The 22,022-nt window shown below is 40.1% G+C and overlaps 1 protein-coding gene across 4 annotated transcripts in view; it reads left to right on the top strand.

Annotated features, from left to right (window-relative positions):
* LOC115224289 (rho GTPase-activating protein gacU) overlaps positions 1-22,022 on the top strand; it is a 195,931-nt gene that overhangs the window by 87,807 nt on the left and 86,102 nt on the right. For all 4 annotated transcript variants that reach the window (XM_036513499.1, XM_029795113.2, XM_036513497.1 and 1 more), the window contains one exon: positions 5,509-5,914. In XM_036513499.1, the coding sequence (XP_036369392.1) occupies positions 5,509-5,914 (406 nt within the window). The remainder of the gene's footprint in view (positions 1-5,508; positions 5,915-22,022) is intronic.

A 22,022-nucleotide genomic window follows, 5' to 3' on the forward strand; every position in this document is an offset into this window, starting at 1 on the left:
ATGTGTGTTGCTTTCTGACGAGAACGTGTGAGTGCATGCGCATGCAAGTGTGTGCATGCGTGCACACTTTTCTCTTTAACATATGTCTCTTGATCCATAGTTTTTTTTTTTGTTTTTGTTTTTTTTTTTGCCGAAAACTATGAGAAATATTACATTTATGTATTTGTTTTGCAAGATTCTTGATGTGAAAACATGTTTTGAAACAGATATTGTTATAGTTGGCAGGGGGGCATCTTTTGCCATTTACACAAGCAATACTAACAATGACAATATGCACAAAGACAGTGACACCATGACCACCACCACCAACAACAACAATAGAAATAACAATAGAGACAACCAGAGAGATGGTAACCAGAAACTGATTGGACAGAAGAAAATGCTAAAAAAAAAATGAAGAAAAGTTAGTGCATGTGTTCAATTGACAAAATATGACCATTCCCCAAGAATAACAATATGAGAAATATAATTTTCTTAATAACATATGAAGTGTGTACATGGACATTGACAAACCACTTGTAAACTGTCTCTGAGCCATACACAACATGTATATGTTGTCTACTCATAGTTTGTTGTTCAAATTTCTGCTTGTTGGTTGGATATAACTTTCTTCAGGAAAGACTGTTTGCTCTACAATTCCTTCATTTGGTGTACTGATCACATATGCTCTCTCGGTACTAATATGCATGTGTAGTGTACTCTGTGGCTCTTTAAAATTTCAGCTCATGAAGCGAATGGACATCCAGTCCCTTGTACACGTGCATCGTCTGCCTGTTGTTTGTTGATCAGATTTCAGCTTGTTTTGCAAGTTTTCAGTAAAACCATTTGTTATTCAATTTGTCTGTTCAAAGCAGGATCATTTGTATAAGATTAACCTACAGTATAGGTTTCCATGACTTCTTTTTAACTTCATCATCCTTTAATGTCCATTTTCTATGCTGGTATATGTTGGATAGTGGAGGCGCAATGGCCCAGCGGTTAGGGCAGCGGACTCGCGGTCGTAGGATCGCGGTTTCGATTCCCAGACCGGGTGTTGTGAGAGTTTATTGAGCGAAAACACCTAAAAGCTCCACGAGGCTCCGGCAGGGGATGGTGGTGATCCCTGCTGTACTCTTTCACCACAACTTTCTCTCACTCTTACTTCCTGTTTCTGTTGTACCTGTATTTCAAAGGGCCAGCCTTGTCACACTCTGTGTCACGCTGAATCTCCTCGAGAACTATGTTAAGGGTACACGTGTCTGTGGAATGCTCAGCCACTTGCACGTTAATTCCACAAGCAAGCTGTTCCGTTGATCGTATCAGCTGGGACCCTCATCGTCGTAATTGACGGAGTGCTCATATATATATGTTGGATGGTTTGATAGGCGCTTCACTGTCTGTTTTGACGTGGTTTTAATGGCTAGATACCCTTCCTAATGCTGACTATTGAGAAAATTTATATATTTTTTTTTTTTACTGAAATGGCACGGGCATGGCTGTGTGGATAAGAAGCTTGCTTCCCAACCATGTGGTTTTGAGTTCAGTCCCACTGCATGGCACCTTGGGCAAGTGTCTTCTACTATAGCCCCAATCCAACCAAAGCCTTGAGAGTAGATTTGGTAGACAGAAATGGAAAAAGAAACATTGTGTGTATATGTAACTGTATGTTGGAGTTTGTTCCCTACTACTGCTTGTCAACTGGTGTTGGTTTATTTACTTCCCAGTAACATAGTAGTTCAGCAATAGTGACGGGCATGGCTGTGTGGATAAGAAGCTTGCTTCCCAACCATGTGGTTTTGAGTTCAGTCCCATGGCACCTTGGGCAAGTGTCTTCTACTATAGCCCCAATCCAACCAAAGCCTTGAGAGTAGATTTGGTAGACAGAAATGGAAAAAGAAACTCTGTGTATGTTGGAGTTTGTTCCCTACTACTGCTTGTCAACTGGTGTTGGTTTGTTTACTTCCCAGTAACATAGCAGTTCAGCAATAGAGACCAATAGAATAAGTATCAGGTTTTAAAAAAAAGTACTAAGGTTGGTTTGTTTGACACTAACACCTTCTAGACAGTGCTCCAGCAAGGCCACAACCCAACAACTGAAACACAAAAATATAAACAAACAATGAAATACGACATAGATGTTCTCCATAGTATTTGTTGCCAAGTGCTGATTTCAGTGTTCTATGCCCCACCAGTCGAGCCATTCCAGATATATTTCAGACAGTGGTCAGCAAATTCTGTGATGCAAAGCCGCTTAAGTTCATATCATCACCTAAACGATTATTACAGTAATATGATTACAGTGGCTGTGGTTGTGGTTTGTGATTGTAATTTAGAGCTAATCCAGTTTTTATATATATATCTGGGTCATTCCCCCCCCCTCTTCCCCCTCTCTCTCCCCCCACCTCTGAATACTGTATGCATTGTTTCTTTACTGATTATAAGTCATTTTTTTTACAAGTGTAGGTGTGTCTGTGTATATATACCTCTGTGTATGTGTGTGTGTGTATGATGCCGTGTGTACGTGTATCTGTATATCTATAAGCATCTACTCGTGTTACCGTAAGCATTTACTCATGTTGTGTGTGTGTGTGTGTGTGCGCGCATGTGTGTGTGTGTGCGTGCATGTGTGTGTGCACGCATGTCTGTGTGTGTGTGTAAAATTATCCATTTATACACTTTAAATGTCCAGTAATCTTTCAGGATCTTGCACTATTTTAACATTCTCCTCTATTTTGCCCACACACATTCCTTCTATTTTTATTTCTCTCTCTCTCTCACTCTCTTTCTCTCTTACTTTCTCTCTCTCTCTCTCTCTCTCTCTCTCACTCTCTCTCTAACTCTCTCACTCTTTCTCTCTCATGCTCCCGTTGGAGTCTCTCTAGGAAGAGTCTCTCTAGGAAGAGTCTCTCTCGTTGTATAGAAGCTTCTATACTATTAGTTACAGATTATTACAGACTGAGTGATTTTGTGATAAATATTATTGTGAACATTAGTGCAAAAGCTAGGTGAACATAAGTGAAAGGGCACCTCACTATCTGCACACGCTGTCATTGTTCAGTTCATGTCTTTGAGAGGGTGGCCATACATCATCTACCTTGTTTTTTTCCCTGTTTGCCAGTCATTTGCTTTGTATTATTTATTTATTTATTTATTGTTGACATCATTAGAATTTATAAACTTTGAGAGTGGTGGTCGTGGGGTATAGTTTTGCTTCTTTTTTTTTTTTTTGGTCAATGGCAAATCTCAAAGCAGATAGCTACAAGTAACAGCTTACTCTTTTACTTGTTTCAGTCATTTTGACTGCGGCCATGCTGGAGCACCGCCTTTAGTCGAGCAAATCGACCCCGGGACTTATTCCTTGTAACCCCAGTACTTATTCTATCGGTCTCTTTTGCCGAACCGCTAAGTGACGGGGACGTAAACACACCAGTTGTCAAGCAATGTTAGGGGGACAAACACAGACACACAAACACACACACACACACATATATATATATATATATATATATATATATATGACAGGCTTCTTTCAGTTTCCGTCTACCAAATCCACTCACAAGGCATTGGTTGGCCCGGGGCTATAGCAGAAGACACTTGCCCAAGATGCCACACAGTGGGACTGAACCCAGAACCATGTGGTTGGTTAGCAAGCTACTTACCACACAGCCACTTGTAAATATTTTAAATTCTTTATTGCCCACAAGGGGCTAAACATAGAGGGGACAAACAAGAACGGACAAAGGGACTAGATCGATTACATTGACCCCCAGTGCGTAACTGGTACTTATTTAATTGACCCCGAAAGGATGAAAGGCAAAGTCGACCTCGGCGGAATTTGAACTCAGAACGTAGTGGCAGACGAAATACAGCTACGCATTTCGCCCGGCATGCTAACGGTTCTGCCAGCTCGCCGCCTTCACAGCTTGTAAATATTGGGTTCCCTCTGGGTAGAGAGATGCAAAGATTTGCTTCTGTCCAATGGTAGAATGCCTATCATGTTTACAGAAGATGTGAATTCAAATCCCACAAGCAACCTTAGACTTTTCTATCCAAGGGTTTTTTCTTTTTTTTACCTAATATTTATACCCTATTATTTGTAGCATTATCTGCTTTAAGTCTAACCGTTCCAAAAATCAAATTACTTGATGTTCTCTTGAAGTTTCTAAATTCTTATTATGTCAACAACTTACAACGCTTGTTAGTATGAATAAAATTTCAAGTATGGATAGAAAAATTCGAAGGATTGCTTTCATCCAAGGGTAGAACATCTATTATGAGATGAGGGTTCAGGTCCCACAGGCAATCTTCAAGCTTTTCTATCCAAAGGGGTTTTTTTTTAACCCAATATCTACAGGGTGGGGAAGCAAAACTTGCAAAGGTCAAATGAAATTTGGAAATGTTTTATTGTACATGGAAGAGTCAACATGTAGCAAAATGTATTTATGCATAAGTTATTACTGTCAATAATAGAGATTCTATTCAATGTGTCCACCATTATTTTCTGCCACCTGATGTGCCATCTGATTCCACAACTCCCCAAACCATCACCTGAGCAGGATGCTTTGTTCTGAAGACTCCCTTGACTTGAGATGGTAATTCAGCTATAAACTGATCATTTCATCTGTTCACATCAGCTTCCACAGTGAAGATTTTCTCATCAGAAAATATTTTCACAGTGAATCCAGATCTTTTGAGGAAAAGCAACTTTCTTTTTCTCCTTTCAAGCCTCTTGGCTGTCATTGAATCGGTCAGGAGGTGTCTTGGAGTTCACACAAAGGATTGCAGGCCTAAATCACACTGAACAGCATTTCTTAGTCTTGGCATCAATTTTCATGTCAATTGCCAGCTTCCTCATGAATGTGGTTGAATCCTTCAAAATTTTGGATTTGAAGGCCTTCAGGAACGCTGGATCTCAATTTTCATTGGTTTCTCTAGTGCCTTGCTTCCTCTGAATGCTTCTACTGAGTTCAAATTCCGCCAAGGTCGACTTTGCCTTTCAACGTTTTGGGGTCGATTAAATAAGTACCAGTTACGCACTGGGGTCAATATAATCGACTTAACCCATTTGTCTGTCCTTGTTTGTCCTCTCTGTGTTTAGCCCCTTGTGGGTAGTAAAGAAATGGATGTTATCCAAAACAATTCTTGACATTGTAAATTGTGCTTAATGACACATTGACCAATTTGCTTGATGTTAATTCCTGCACGGAGCAAATCAGCAACGTATTGTCTCTTTGCTTCTTGAGGTGATATAGTTGGGTTCATACATAGAAAAGCAAATGATATTGTTACTATGAGACCAAAATGCTGAAGATAAGATAAACAAAAATTTGTTATAATAGACCATTGCTACATAAAAAAATAGGGTTTACAAAAAATTCCAAGTTTTACTTCCCCACTCTTTACACATTATTATTTATAGCTTTATTTGCTTCAAGATACACTGTTCCAAAAAAAAAAAATTATATTTTATTTTTTACATTAGTAGATATTTAATGATGATAATAATTTGTTTGTCATTTTACATTTCAGAATGGAAAGCCATCATTAAGTTTGAAACTTTCTGAAAATCCCTACCTCAATAAAAAACAACACTTCTGGTTACTAAATGGTGATGCTAAGCCAGTGAATAGTGTGAATGCAAGCAATAGCTTGGTATGGGACAGCGACTGTCTTGAAATGTCCACTTATGGCACGGAGACAGTGTCTCCGTCAAGGAAGAAAATGCTACCAATGGCTGATTATTGCCTTTCTGAGGCTGAAGGTCTCAATTACCCTTTACTGAGGGACATGTCAAGCTCCAGTTGCGTTGATGCTGATGGTTTATCCGGTGCTTACCCCGTTGATCTGGATGGTGGCGTGTTGAGTCTAGAGTCAGAAACTGCTGCTGATAAGAATAAAACAGCCGATAAGAAGTCCAAAGGGAAACGGAAAAGGAGTAAGTATTCGTTTTTAAGAGTGTTTGTGTCTGTGTGCCTTCACATTCAATCATTTGTACATGTATTTGTAGCTCTGTAGTAATTATGAGCTCGTGGGTGGTAAAGAAGCATACTTTGCAACTATGTGGTCTTGAGTTCAGTCCCGCTTTTTGGCACCTTAACCCTTTCGTTACAGTATTTATTTTGAGATGCTCTGTGTTTCTTTCAATTACTTTAAATATAACAAAGAATTTAGTAAAATAACCCTTTAGTGTTTAAACCGGCCAAATCCAGCCCAATATATCCTATCCTACATGTTTTATATTCAAACTGGCGATATCTAGCCTCTTACTCCTAACCTACAATGCCATTCTGAAAATAAACAATCACATCATTGAAACCTCAAAGCTATAAGATAATGCATGATTAATTCAAAACAATTTGAGTGAAAAAGTATTACATTTAACAGAGTATTCTGAACACTAAAGGGTTAAGCTAGTGTTAGGAACATAAATTGCGACTAAGGTTTGGTGGGAAATTTTAATTCAAAACTTATGAAAACAAGACATTTGTACTACAGGGCCAGAACCGGTTTCAGCCGGATTGGTAACGAAAGGGTTAAGCAAGTGTTTTCTACTATAGTCTCAGACCAAAATACTCAAGCTCTACACAGCCCTGTGGTTTGCCAGATCCTATCAAACTGTGTAGCTCATGCTAGTTGGAGAACAGGCATTGAATGACGATGCTTATGATGACATGAATGTGTATGTGTGTACCTTTGTCTTGGCTGCTTGTGATGTTTGTAAACAGCCTTTTAATGACAGGTGTAGGAATCAGAACAATTAAATGAACTGAACAAGACAAAAAAATAAACCTAGTGTGTATACACACAGATACATTATCATCATCAAATGTCATCTAACATCCACTTTTCCATGCTTGCATGGTTCGGATAGATTTTATTGAAGCAGACTTTTCCTTGGCCGAATGTCCTTCCTGTCACCAACTTTCACCTGTTTTCAAAGTAGCATTTTTCTCCATTGTCAGACATGGTCTTCTTAGAAGACTGGGAATGAGCAACATAGCTTGTATTACAGCAAACTACAAGCTCAGTATGTGGGTGACCAGAGGCAGGGTGAGGGCAGGCTGTGCTTGTCAAGTAACAAGCAGGTACAGCTCTTCATTTTTCTTCAGATCAAAAACCATGTTCCGTGTGTAACGATTATACACGGCCATGAGATTACCAGTAATAACAATAAAACATGCATAGAATTAGTGAAGCTAATTGGATTGGTGGATTAAATTATAAGTTTAGATCTATCGATAAATGTAGTGTGAATTATCTATCATCAACAGGATTTCAGCTAAGACATCAACCAATAGAAATTTCATTATTGAAAACAAATATATGAATTGTATGTTTTTCTGTTTTTTCTGTGTTTTTGTTTTTTTTTGTAATGAGCATCATTTAATGCTTTCATCATCATCATCACTGTTGTCATTGTTTTAACATCTGCTTTTCTATGCTTGCATGGATTAGACGGGATGCATTGAAGCAAGATTTTCAATAGTCAGATGCCTTTTCTGTCATTAACCTTCACCTGCCTTACAAGCAAGGTAATATTTCCCAATGATCAGACATATTATCACGGAGGATTGGAAACAAATGACACTGCTTGTATGACAGTGATACTCGTTTACAACTACCACATGATGTTACGATTAGGCACAAATGCAAACATATTCACATATGATAGACTTCTTTTTCCATTTTCATCTATGAAATCTACTCACAAAGCCTTGTGAGTGGATTTGGTACAGGGCTATCGTAGAAGACTACCTGGAACCATGTGGTTGGAAGGAAAAGTTCTTTAGCACACAACTGTACAAAATGAATAGTAGGGAGATGGCAAAACTTTAACAGTATGTGCATTACAAGCCAATGGCTAGAGCCTCTGTGTATTGCTTATACTGCTAAGAACAACAGCCAAATCTCAAATCCTATTCTATTACCTTAAGTTAAGTTAGTTAAGTTAATTTTTTGGCTCAAAAAGCAAAAATCAAGGCCATGTAGGGGGACATGGAGTTATGTACAGGGAGGGTGTTCATGCAAAGAGTTCAGACCAATTCTGGTCAAGAGAGACTTTGAACCGAGCGGTTGTCGGCATCTGCGTTGGATATTCTGATCATAGATATATTGTTTGACAAAAAAAAAAAAGAAGAATAAACAAGAACTGATGGTTACAACAGGAACATCAGTTCATCATGGATCTGGTTCATTGGGGTTGGGGGCTGGCTTGAGGTTTATAGCCGACCTGCAAGAAATAGCTAAGTCAATAGCTAGCTGTGTGGTAAGAAGTTTGCTTCTCAACCACTTTTCTTGGTTCAGTCCAGCTGTGTGGCACCTTGGGCAGGTGTCTTCTACTACAGACCTGGGCCAACCAGAATGGATTTAGTTGACAGAAACTGAAAGCAGCCCATATATATATATATATATATATATATCGTCATCATCATCATCATTTAGCGTCCGCTTTCCACGCTAGCATGGGTTGGGCGGTTCAACTGGGGTCTGGGAAGCCAGAAGGCTGCACCAGGCCCAGTCGGATCTGGCAATGTTTCTACGGCTGGATTAACGCCAACCACTCCATGAGTGTAGTGGGTGCTTTTTACGTGCCACCGGCACAGGTGCCAGACGAGGCTGGCAAACGCCCACGATCGGATGGTGCATTTTACATGCCACCGGCACGGGGGCCAGGCGAAGCTGGCAACAGCCACGAACGGATGGTGCTTTTTACATGCCACCGGCATATATATATATAATGGTTTAGGTGAGGCAAATAGGAACTTAGAACCCAAAACATGAGTATATATATGATTTTGTTTAATTACACACACGTGTGTTTGTGTGTGTATGTGCACTTGTTTTACCGTTTCCTTACCTTGGCATCGTGTGATAGTTGGAAGTAAGTATTACTGTTGTACAAGCAGTGTCCTTCATTTCAAACCTTCCATGGAAACATGTCTGATCATGGTGAAACATTACCTTTTTGGAATCAGATGAGTGTTGACAACAGGAAAGGTATTTGGCAGTAGAAAATCTGCCTCAAGAAATTTCATCCAACTTGTGCCAGCATCGAAAGGTGGATTTTAAAACAATGATGGTAGTGGTGGTGGCCACATGTAAGTTGGCACCAGGAGGCTTAAAAGTAGCAATGATCATTAGAATTATCAAAATATGTAAGTGTAAAATAGTTGAAGACTCACTATTTTTTGGCACGGGAAGTATAGAATTCTGATTTATCTGCAGACTCTACACCAGCACCACTCAAACTTTCTGTGGTATCTCTGTTTCTTCCTGTTTATAAACAATAACAATTCTGTTGATTGTGGTAAACACCAGATATTTCTATTTCCTTCTTTTTTGTCTATTATAAAATGTTCAGACATCTACATCCATTTTTTTTTTTTTTTTGGTTCTATTGGCCTCATCTTCAGTTATTGTTTCAATCAATTTCAATGTTTCCTTGATGAGTCAGGACACCTGATGATGATCAGAGATCAATCCAGTCGAAATATAATCTGCTCATAAATATGAATCTCTCTCTCTATATCTTTATATATAAAAGTGAGGTTGTGTGCTGTCTGTCTCCTACGATTTAGACTTCTAACTACTCCCACATTTTGCGGTGCAGTTTAACCAAAACTGGGTATCTTATAGTCGTGATTCATATCGAGCCCTTCTGGGTATTAGCGCGCATCTACGATGAGTCTACAATTTAAAAAAAAAATTTACCATCAATTTTCCCCATTTTTAATGCATTTTTGGCATATATAAGGGAAGTAACTCTCTAAAAATTTATTATTAAATCTCAGAACGTAAAAAGCTACAGTAACACCCCCATCCTTTGTGGTTAGCCATATTGAGATGGCTATTATACTTTACATCTCTAAAAATGCTTATATAGTTATTTCCCGGGCGATACTGCTAGTATATATATAAACGGCAAAATATCTGTCTGTGCGCGTGTGTGTGTCCTTTATACAAATCCACAATTTTTCAGTTAGAGGGCTTGCACTTTCTATGGTCATTCAAAACCGTCCAAGGGTGGTCGTGCACATCTTTACATTTCCCCAGTCACCCCGCAAAGCCATAAAAAAATCAATAGAAGTGACTTTTTCGTGAATTTTCTATCCAAAACCCAATCAAAATGCCCGAAACTTGATACGCCAATTGAATGGCAGCTAGCTGTATGTGATTGGTTGGAGATTTGGACAGTACTTGCGTGTATGTGCGCACGCACGCAGCTGTATATGCATGCACTAGCACTATGACCTGGCGTTGATTTATCTACAGTTTACTTAGCTCATCTCCTGTTCTCAGGAGCTTACCACTGAAGCACAGGGCTTATTCAACCCTTAACCCTTTAGCATTTAGATTCTTCTGTTAAATGTAATGCTTATTTATCCATATTGTTTTGAATTCGTCATGCATTCTTGTGGCTTTGAGATTTCAATAATGTGACTTTATTTTTAGAATGACCTTGTATGAAAGGTGTGTGAGGCTGGATCTGTCCAGTTTGGACATAAAACAGAATATGTGGGGTGGATACAGCCGGTTTAAATGTTATATATATTTCTTTACTACCCACAAGGGGCTAAACATAGAGGGGACAAACAAAGACAGACAAAGGGATTAAGTCGATTACATCGATCTCAGTGCGAAACTGGTACTTAATTTATCGACCCCGAAAGGATGAAAGGCAAAGTCGACCTCAGCGGAATTTGAACTCAGAACGTAACGATAGACGAAATACGGCTACGCATTTCGTCCGGCGTGCTAACATTTCTGCCAGCTCACCGCCCTTTTTAAATGTTATATAGTTAAGCAGGGGGACTGCTTGATGTGATATCGGGTCATATTCACACACCAGTGGGCTGTTTGACATATATCTAAGGGCCAGCTTCCTACTGAGTCCTGTATGTCTTAGCCACAGAACCTTCTGCTGTTTGACCCCAAACTGAGGCCCTTGACAGGGGCTAACACCCTGGGCCAGAGTAAACCTGGAAGTAGTGATAACTGAGAGGCAACTCCATACTTCCCTAAACTATTGAACTCCCAAACTGGAGCCTTACCACCAGTTGCAGTTTAATGTCTCACCCAGAATATTATAACGAGTAATATTTCTTTAACCTAGAAATTGCGGGGCTGCAGCTCAGTTTGGCGAGTGTGATAAACACACTTTCTATTTCCTTCAAACGGTTTTCTTCTTTTGCTTTCTTTTAATAGGGGATAGATTAAGCTGAGTAAAAACTGAAGTTGTTATTTTTGAAATCTATATCTTTTTTGAGGCTTTTAATAATTACAATCCTTTCTATTTAAATTTTTGCAAATAAATAATTAAACGAACGTGTGTGTATGTATATACATACACACACACACGCAACCCAGACATTTTGTTAATATGATACGAAAGGAAATGAAAGTTTCTCAGAAGAGACAGTTACGCTAACGAGTTAACTGATTAAATATTTTAAAAGAAAAAAACTTAGAATTCTGGGGAAAATTAGCACTTAGTATCAAGTTGACTTCAAATATCCTGTATTAGTCTCTTATTAGTCTCTTAGTATCATTATGTTGTAACATTAAAGTTTTGTGTTTCATAAGTTTATATACAAGTTTTTATATATAGTTTTTCTTTTTGATCTCTCGCTTGCTTTAGTCATTAGACTGCAGCCTTGTTGGGGCAATGCCTTGAAGAGTTTTAGTCAAACAAATTGACCCCAGTACTTAATTCCTTTTTCAAATCTGGTACTTATTTTATCAGTCAGTTTTGCTGAACCTCTACATTATGGGGAGGCATAAACAAACCAGTTATGAAGTGGTGGACTCACACACACACACACACACACACACACATACATATAAAAGACAGGCTTCTTTCTTTTCTGTCTACTAAATGCACTCAAAAGGGTTTGGTCAGCTGAAGGCTGTATAGTTGAAGGCACTTGCCCAAGGTGTAATGCAGTGGGTCAGAACTTGGAGCCATGTTTGGGAGGCAAGCTTGTTACCACTTGTATGTATATGTTTATAGACAGCCAAATAGACATTACTGAAATTTGCTAACTTCAGTCCAGTAGAAGTTAAAATTTTTGTCTGTCACCTATGCTTCAAACCATGTAGAACTGCGGCAGGGACTGAATAGTCATCTGAGACATCAGTATCAACCGAAGTCCCACTGCGTGGCATCTTGGGCAAGTGTCTTCTGCTATGGCCCCGGGCCAACCAATGCCTTGTGAGTGGATTTGGCAGACGGAAACTGAAAGAAGCCTGTCGTATATATGTATATATATATATGTGTGTGTATTTGTGTGTCTGTGTTTGTCCCCCTAGCATTGCTTGACAACCGATGCTGGTGTGTTTACGTCCCCGTCACTTAGCGGTTCGGCAAAAGAGACCAATAGAATAAGTACTGGGCTTACAAAGAATAAGTCCTGGGGTCGATTTGCTCGTCTAAAAGCGGTGCTCCAGCATGGCCGCAGTCAAATGACTGAAACAAGTAAAGAGTATATATATATATATATATATATATATTCTTTTATTGGTTCCAGTCATTTGACTGTGGCTATATTGTAACACTTTTAGTTGAAGAAATCTACACCAGGACTTATTTTTTAAGCCTAGTATTTTTTCTATTGATTTCTTTTGTTGAACTGCTAAGTTACAGGGACATCAAGCAGTGATGGTGGGGGGACAAATACACGTGCACACGCATACACACGTTGGACTTCTTTCATTTTCCGTCTCCCAAATTCACTGAAGGTTTTGGTCAGCTTGAGGTTGTAGTAAATATATATATATACATCTTTTATCTTTTACTTGTTTCAGTCATTGGTCTGTCACCATGCTGGAGCACTATCTTGAGGATTTAATCATACAAATCAACTCCAGCACTCTCTTTTCAAAAACTGCTACTTACTCCCTTGGTCTCTTTTCTCAAACTGCTAAAGCTATGTTGTCAAGTGATGGTAAGGGACATAGGGATACACACATGACCAGCTTTTTTTTCAGTTTCCACCTAACTTACCCAAAGTGCCATGTAATGGGACTGAACCCAAAACCACACAGCTGAGAAGCAAAGTTCTTAACCACACAGCCACGCCTGCTCCTAGTATAAATCAAAGATATCTATCATAGATGCGAACCGAAGAATTTAAGAGGAGGGAAAATACTACCGATTAAATTGACATCAGTACGTGCCGGATACTTCTTTTATCTCCGCCCACCTACTTTAGGAAGATGAAAGGCAAGCATTAAGTTGCGATGGGAATGGAGTGGGGTGAAATTCAGAACATCAAGGGGTGCAGTTAATACCACCAGGCATTGTAGTCCCTGCTGTCATGTGATTATGATATAGTTTCTAGTAAAAAAAATCTTCCGTGGGGTGTGTGGGGTGGATAATGCTGTTCGTCTCTTCTAACATGACGAAATAACCCAAAAGACACGTGTGTGTGTGTGCGTGTGTGTGCATACTTATTGCACACATATACATACACATGCATGTACTCACATGCACACACACACACACACACACACACACACACACAGATGCGTGTGTGTTCTGTGCTATTTTCGTTGCTTTTCTTCCTTTCTTTTTATTCTGTTGGAGAGGTTATTCCTCTCAGTTCTATGAAAGAAAGCAAGCAAATAATAACACTAATAATAATAATAATGATGATGATAATAATACTAATAATAATAATGATGATAATAATACTAATAATAATAATGATGATAATAATAATAATAATAATAATAATAATAATAATAGGAAATGATTCAAAATAAAATAAATAAAAGAAGAACTTGATCTGAATAATTGCCAGAGAACACAGCATGTGATTCTATCAATAGCCGCCAACTCTAGAAACGTTTGTCAAATACCTCAGTGCTTATGTAAAGCTTGGAGTCAGATTGAAATGAATTTGTGTTTGTTCTTTGCTTTACTTATTTTTAAATGTTCTTTTATTAGTTCTAGTCGTTTGGATTGTGGCCATGCTGGAACACAAAATGCAAGGGTTTTTTTATTTTTATTCTTTGTAGTGGTATTTTTAGGGGTTTACTCTTACTCTTTACTCTTTTACTTGTTTCAGTCATGCTGGAGCACCGCCTTTTAGTAGAGCAAATCGACCCCGGGACTTATTCTTTGTAAGCCCAGTACTTATTCTATCGGGCTATTTTGCCGAACCGCTAAGTAACGGGGACATAAACACACCAGCATCGGTTGTCAAGCAATGCTAGGGGGACAAACACAGACACACAAACATATACATACACATATATATATATACATATATACGACAGGCTTCTTTCAGTTTCCGTCTACCAAATCCACTCACAAGGCTTTGGTCGGCCCGGGGCTATAGTAGAAGACACTTGCCCAAGATGCCACGCAGTGGGACTGAACCGGAACCATGTGGTTGGTTAGCAAGCTACTTACCACACAGCCACTCCTGCACCTTTCTTTTTTTCTTTTATTTTCTTGCGGTTGATGATAGATATCAACTTATTCTTATCTTTGTCTTATTTATTGCTTTCTATCTCTCGTTCTTTTACAAGTTCCAGCGTGAGGACTGTGGCCATGTGCCTGGCCATTGTAGTGACCAGCAGTAGGGTTTTAGTTGTATGAGTGGCTGTGTGGTAAGTAGCTTGCTTACCAACCACATGGTTCCGGGTTTAGTCCCACTGCGTGGCACCTTGGGCAAGTGTCTTCTACTATAGCCTCGGGCCGACCAAAGCCTTGTGAGTGGATTTGGTAGGCGGAAACTGAAAGAAGCCCGTCATGTATATGTATATATATATAGGCGCAGGAGTGGCTGTTTGGTATATATATATATATATATACGACAGGCTTCTTTCAGTTTCCGTCTACCAAATCCACTCACAAGGCTTTGGTCAGCCCGAGACTATAGTAGAAGACACTTGCCAAAGGTGCCACGCAGTGGGACTGAACCCGGAACCATGTGGTTGGTAAACAAGTTGCTTTCTTAAGGAGCTGTAGTATTTTTCTTTTTTTTCTCCAGTTATGAGACAAGATTGTCAAAGATCCCATGTGGATGATTTCACGGCTCTATTCATAGGGTCAGTGAAGATTTGGCTGACATGAGGTTGGCACTTGGTTAAGGGAACATTAGGAAGCTGTGTGTCAAATGGTGGTATATTTGTGTTAGATTAGGCATTGTTGGACATGACAGCAAATAGGTCATTGCTAAAGGAAGAAGAGTGTGGGGAAAGAGACCCCCAGCATAAGGGTGTACTACTCCCACATCTGGGTCAGTGGTATTGCACACTGATATTGTAGACTCTGTGCAAAGGAAAGAGACCACTTGTGTGGTTAGCATGAAATCACGTATGCACACCAACCAATTTCCAGCCCACAAATGTGCTCTCTCCCCTTGCTGGGTTTTCTCCTATTGGGGGAAGCACTCCGTCGGTTACGACGATGAGGGTTCCGGTTGATCCGAATCAACGGAACAGCCTGCTTGTGAAATTAACGTGTAGGTGACTGAGCACTCCACAGACACGTGCACCCTTAACGTAGTTCTCTGGGATATTCAGCGTGACACAGAGAGTGACAAGGCCGGCCCTTTGAAATACAGGTACAACAGAAACAGGATGTAAGAGTAAGAGAAAGTTGTGGTGAAAGAGTACAGCAGGGATCGCCACCATCCCCTGCCGGAGCCTCGTGGAGCTTCAGGTGTTTTCGCTCAATAAACACTCACAATGCCCGGTCTGGGAATCGAAACCGCGAGTCCGCTGCCCTAACCACTGGGCCATTGCGCCTCCACTTTCTCCTATTACTACAATAGACACAGGCATGGCTGTGTAGTAAGAAATTTGCTTCCCAACTACATTGTTCCAGGTTCAATCCCACTGTGTAGTACCTTGGACTAGTTTGTTTCTACCATAACCTCAGACCACCCAAAGCAGCGGATTTGGTAGACAGAAACTGAAAGAAGCCCATTTGTGTGTGTGTATGTGTGTGTGTGTGTTCCTGTCTTTGTCATGCAAGCTGTGTCCTTAGTTCACAATCTTTCATGAAAATCATGTTTGACCATGGAGAAATATTGCCTTGCTTGGAAGCAAGTGAGGGTTGGTGGCAGGAAGGGCATCCAGCTGTAGAAAATCCACCTCACCCATGCAAGCATACAAAAGTGGACATTAAGACAATGAAGGTGATAACTACAACAATGACCTCTGCTTCATAGAGCTGGCTGGTCAGTTGGTCAGTCTTGTGTCCCCTGGTAATTGTGTTGCTGATGGTGGTTGTTTGGCCCTCCCATCATTTTGTGGAGGCATGTCCCTTTATGGTGAACCACTAAATTATCTAATGTATTCTTTCCATATTTAAGGTGGCATTGGTCGACTTTGCCTTTCATCCTTTCAGGGGGTCGATTAAATAAGTACCAGTTACGCACTGGAGTCCGTGTAATTGACTTAATCTGTTTGTCTGTCCTTGTTTGTCCCCTCTGTGTTTAGCCCCTTGTGGGCAATAAAGAAATATATTTAAGGTGGCATGCTATTTGTTTGAAGGAAATTTTGCCACCATCTCTAGCAGATCAACCAAACCGAATAGCCTGCTCCCTCAATTGGCTTGCTAATTGATTTCCCACCCCACCCCACCCCCACCCTTATTGGTAGCATTTTGTAGTTGTGGTGTGGTATGAAATTTTCTCTCTGCCCCTCACCCAACAGGTCAGTAAAAGGTCACCACCACCACCATTACTACTACTACTACTACTACTACTACTACTACTACTACTACTACTACTACCACCACCACAACTACTACTACTACCACTATTGCTACTACTACTACTACTGCTACTACTACTACTACTACTACTACGACTACTACTACTACTACTACTACACCACCACAACTACTACTACTGCTGCTGCTGCTACTACTACTACTACTACGACTACTACTACCACTATTGCTACTACTACTACTACTACTACTATACTACTACTACTACGACTACTACTTCTACTACTACTACCACCACCACAACTACTACTACTGCTGCTGCTGCTACTACTACTACTACTACTACCACTATTGCTACTACTGCTACTACTACTACTACGACTACTACTACTACTACTACGACTACTACTACTACTACTCTTTATATATCACCCCCTCCCTTCAGATCCTGCATTTGTAATTTTTTTTTCTCCTCCTCCCATAGATTTGTATTTTTGCGGAAAAATCTTTCTGCATTCTTCCTAGTGGAACTGGGGTTTGTGTGAATGTGTGTGTGTGTGTGTGTGTGTGTGTGTGTGTGTGTGTATCATTGTGTATCAGTGTGGTGGTGGTGGTGGTGGTTAGGGGGTTGCATGTCCCTTTATTTGTTCTTTGCTTGCTTTCCTGGCTTTGCAGAATATCATTGATCCTGGTTGAAGGCAGAATGTTGCATTGATTAAGCAGGCCTTGTGTGTATGTATGGTTGTTGTTGTTGTTCTTCTTCTTGTTATAATTGTTGCTGCAGCCAAGAGCCACGAGCCAATGAGGGAGCTTCGACGGGCATCTTTGACCTGCTAAACGTAGCAACCAAATTAGTCAGTAGCTGAATTCAAAGGATAGCTTCTGCCTTGGTATGTTAAATTTCTTTTAGCATCCTACAGTGCAGCAGCCTCTGTCATTTCTCATCTTGCTAGAAATAGCAGCCAAATCTCCTTCGAATCTCTCCGTTTTTTTTTTTTAAATAAAAAAAAATGGGAGAAGCAAAGTACTCAAGAAATAAAGTCATCTTTATCTTTTACTTGTCTGTGGCCAAGCTGGGGCACTGACTTGAAGAATTTTTGTCAAGCAATCAACTCCAGTACCTTTTTTTTTTTTTTGGTCCATTCTGATTGAGCAGATCTATAATTAAAGGCAATCCATTTGTGACCACCCTGTATTTTTTTCAGCAACAATGTATCTAGGACTACATTGTAATATGTGTCATTGTTTTTAAGAGAGAGAAAAAGCTGTATGGTGTGATTCAAGGAAGATTTGACAGTTATTTCTTGCAGGTCGCAGAGCCTCTTGGAGGCTTTTCTGTTTTAAGGCTGTTGGACTTCACACATGGGTGCAGGATCATCAGCAATGGTGACCTGTTATACTGTTTGCAGACCTATCCAACCCATACCATTATGTGAAAATTAGACAGTAAAATGGTGGTGGTGGTGGCAGGGGCAGTCGAGGCAGTGACAATGGGGGTGAGGAACAGTGGTACATGAATCAGTATCTTCTATATATCTAAATCAGTGATTTTCAACCAGGGTTCCGCGGAACCTTAGGGTTCTGCCAATACAGTCCAGGGGTTCCGCGGAACCTTAGGGTTCTGCCAATACAGTCCAGGGGTTCCGCGGAACCTTAGGGTTCTGCCAATACAGTCCAGGGGTTCCGCAAGAAGTTACAAAACTGCTAAAATCGGCAGTAATTTTTAATTCTCCCGTGCAGCAGATATGTGTGCATAAGACTATTAAATTATTGCACAGGGGTTCCTCGAGCCAGTGGAATGTTTCCTTGGGGTTCCGGTCCAGCAAAAAGTTTGAAAAGCACTGATCTAAATCAACAAAATATTTTCAAATTTCTCTTAAAAGAGATATTTAGCTGCCATTTCTAACAGATTGACTAGCTGCATAAAGGCTTTCTCATCTTGCATATCGTGCCCAGATTGCAGCATTACACCACATGCATCGCATACAATCAAGCATTGCATGTCAGAATGTGCATGAAGGTTTTGAACCAGGCAAAGGAGTGGAAAAGTATGAAACCTGCCGATGACCCTTTGTCGCTCAACCAGATACTCACCTGATCGATCAAAGATAAGCCCAAGTTTTATAACAACAACAACAACAACAACATAGCGGACCATCTGTGGATGGGAACCCTTAGAATAGTTTTGTTTCTCAAACGGTTCACATCATCATCATTGTTCGACCGTGGTCGAGACAATGGAATTTACCATGCTACGCCAGACTTCACGGTCCATCATAGCATTACGGAGGTCCTGTTGCTTGATGCCTGTATCCCTGGAGATTACATCAGGGTAGGAGAGTGTGCGCCCTCTGGTATTGCAAGTAGATGGCTTCCAGAGGAGAAGAGTAGAAATTGCCGGTTAATTGCATAAAACTACTGCTAAGAATTGCCCATTGAGATTCTTCTACAAGATTTCTTTATTTTTTTTCACTTGTAACAGGATATGTTGATCAAGGCCTGATACTCCGTTCAATTTCCTTCTCTTTATTTCTGTTCTCCTCTTTCTCTTCCGCACTCTTTCCCTCCTTCCTCCTCTCCTTCCCTTTTCTTCCTTCCTTCTTCCTCTCTCTTTCTCCCTCCTTCCATTTATTTCTCGCTTCTCATGCCTCTCCTTCTCAGAGAGATTTGACACTCCATCTATTCCACTTCACCTTCACCACCACCACCACCCTGTCGCCTTTTTCCACTCGCTGTCGGAAACTTCATGGCCAATGGAAAGCCTGCTCCTACTTTTCCTGTTATTTATGTATTTATTTCCTCATTTTTGACTCCAAAGGATTGGTTAAACCATTATCCTCCCTCTCAGACAAAATGGTACACACAACCTGAAGTGAATGCTGGGTGGGGATTAGCAACCATAAAAACCCTTTCATAATTATAACTCTAACATATTAGAACTTAATTTTCAATATAATCAAAACTTTGGGCCCAAAATATTGGTAATATCTTCTACCAATATCATCATTGGTTACTTATAATTTTATTTGTAATGATGCTTGAGTTAACGAGGTCAACTGAGGTCACAATATTACTCTTGTTGTGACAAAAATCTTGATTTAACCCTTCAATATTTAAACCAAACATATCGGGCCCAGATATTCTTGTTTTATGTTCAAACTCACCAGATTTGGCCTCTCCTTGAAATCTCAAAACTGTGAGATATGAGCTGTGGCAATTTAAAAAAAATTATTGATCCTGGACAGTTTCAACCAGATCCGAATTGAAAGGTTTAAGTTAGCATCACCATCATCATTATAACATTCATTTTTCAATGCTCATGTAGGTCAGATGGAAATTTTTGAGGTGGATTTTCAATGAGCAAACCCTTCCTTTTTACCAGCCTTCACCTGTTTTGAATTAAGGTAATATTTCCCCATGACCAGACAAGTGTTCACAGAATATCATAAACAAAGGCTTCTACAAAACAATCATGGATGTTCCAAGACCACCCACCCCCTCCTGCTTTTTTTGTTTTTTTTCTCTGTGACAAAAAAATAAACAAGGATGCATTAATTCATGTATCTTTTATTTTATAATTGTTTGTCATCTGGCTGTGACCATGCTGGAGCTACTCCTTGAAGGTTTTTAGTCAAACAAATTGACTGCAGCACTTAATTTTTGTTAAGCATAGTACTTATTCTATCAGTCTCTTTTGCTGAACCAATAAGCTATGGGGACATAAACAAACCAACTGTCAAGTGGTGGTGAGATGTATGCACACACACACACGCACACATGTATACATACATATGACAGGCGGCGAGCTGGCAGACACGTTAGCACGCCAGGCGAAATGCGTAGCCGTATTTCATCTGCTGCTACGTTCTGAGTTCAAATTCTGCCGAGGTCAACTTTGCCTTTCATCCTTTCGGGGTCGATAAATTAAGTACCAGTTATGCACTGCGGTCGATATAATCGACTTAATCCATTTGTCTGTCCTTGTTTGTCCTCTCTGTGTTTAGCCCCTTGTGGGTAGTAAAGAAATAGGCTTCTTTCAGTTTCTGTCTACCAAATCCACTCAAAAGGCTTTGGTCAGCCCAAGGTGCTATGTAGTGGAACTGAACCCAGAACCATGTGGTTGAGAAGTAAGCTTCTTACCACACAGCCATGCTTGCACCTGTTCTCTCGAAAAAAAGTTTTGGAGATGTCGTTAGTGAGAGATTTGGTTGCTGTTTCTAGCAAACCAAGGGATTACGTAGAGGCTTCTCTGTTGGCTTGTGTACTGAGTGTTGTGGGAAGGTTTGAGAGAAAGGTTAGATCCTTGAAAAAGCTTCATAAAAATGCTGCTCCAATTAGTGGATCGGCTGATGGACAATGTCGAGGAAATATTAAACGTTGATATGATGGCGAATGGGCAACAGTGAGTCATTGAAATGACTGGAGTTGCTGCTGTTATACTGAAATGTGTGTCTGTGTATGTACATGTGTGTGTGTTTGTATACAAGCATGTACACGTGTATTAGAATGTGTGTGCTTGCATGTATGCACTTACTCTCTCTCTTTACTCTTTTACTTGTTTCAGTCATTTGACTGCGGCCATGCTGGAGCACCGCCTTTAATCGAGCAACTCGACGCCGGAACTTATTCTTTTTTTGTAAGCCCAGTACTTATTCTATCGGTCTCTTTTTGCCGAACCGCTAAGTGACGGGGACGTAAACACACCAGCATCGGTTGTCAAGCAATGCTAGGGGGACAAACACAGACACACATACATATATATATATATATATATACATATATACGACAGGCTTCTTTCAGTTTCCGTCTACCAAATCCACTCACAAGGCATTGGTCGGCCCGGGGCTATAGCAGAAGACACTTGCCCAAGATGCCACGCAAGCTACTTACCACACAGCCACTCCTGCGCCTTGTATATGTTTTGTAATTGTTTTTTATTACAAATATATTAACATTCATGTCTTTCAACTTACAGTAAAAACCTCTGTGTGTGTGTGTGGTGTGTGTGGTGTGTTTGGCTGGGGTTTTTTTCCCCCTTATTTCAGAAATAGTTCCATAAGTTATGTTAAGCACAATGTTAATATATGTAAATGTATGCATAGATATTTGGTTTGTGTGGCTTTCTACTTTAAGAGGTCTCTGTTTTAGCCTTCTACTTTTGCTCTTTGCCGATTAGAAGGAAGATGGACAAGATATTTAGTATCATTTTGGCTTTTCTCTATAGAGTGTTGGACCTAATATATTGCTTTGTTTACCACCACTGGTATCTCAACAGAATCCACACTGTTGAAAATATTTCTACAAGCGTAGGAGTGGCTGTGTGGTAAGTAGCTTGCTTATGAACCACATGGTT

Source organism: Octopus sinensis, linkage group LG25 (assembly GCF_006345805.1).
Source record: "Octopus sinensis linkage group LG25, ASM634580v1, whole genome shotgun sequence".
NCBI classification, from domain to species: Eukaryota; Metazoa; Mollusca; class Cephalopoda; order Octopoda; family Octopodidae; genus Octopus; species Octopus sinensis.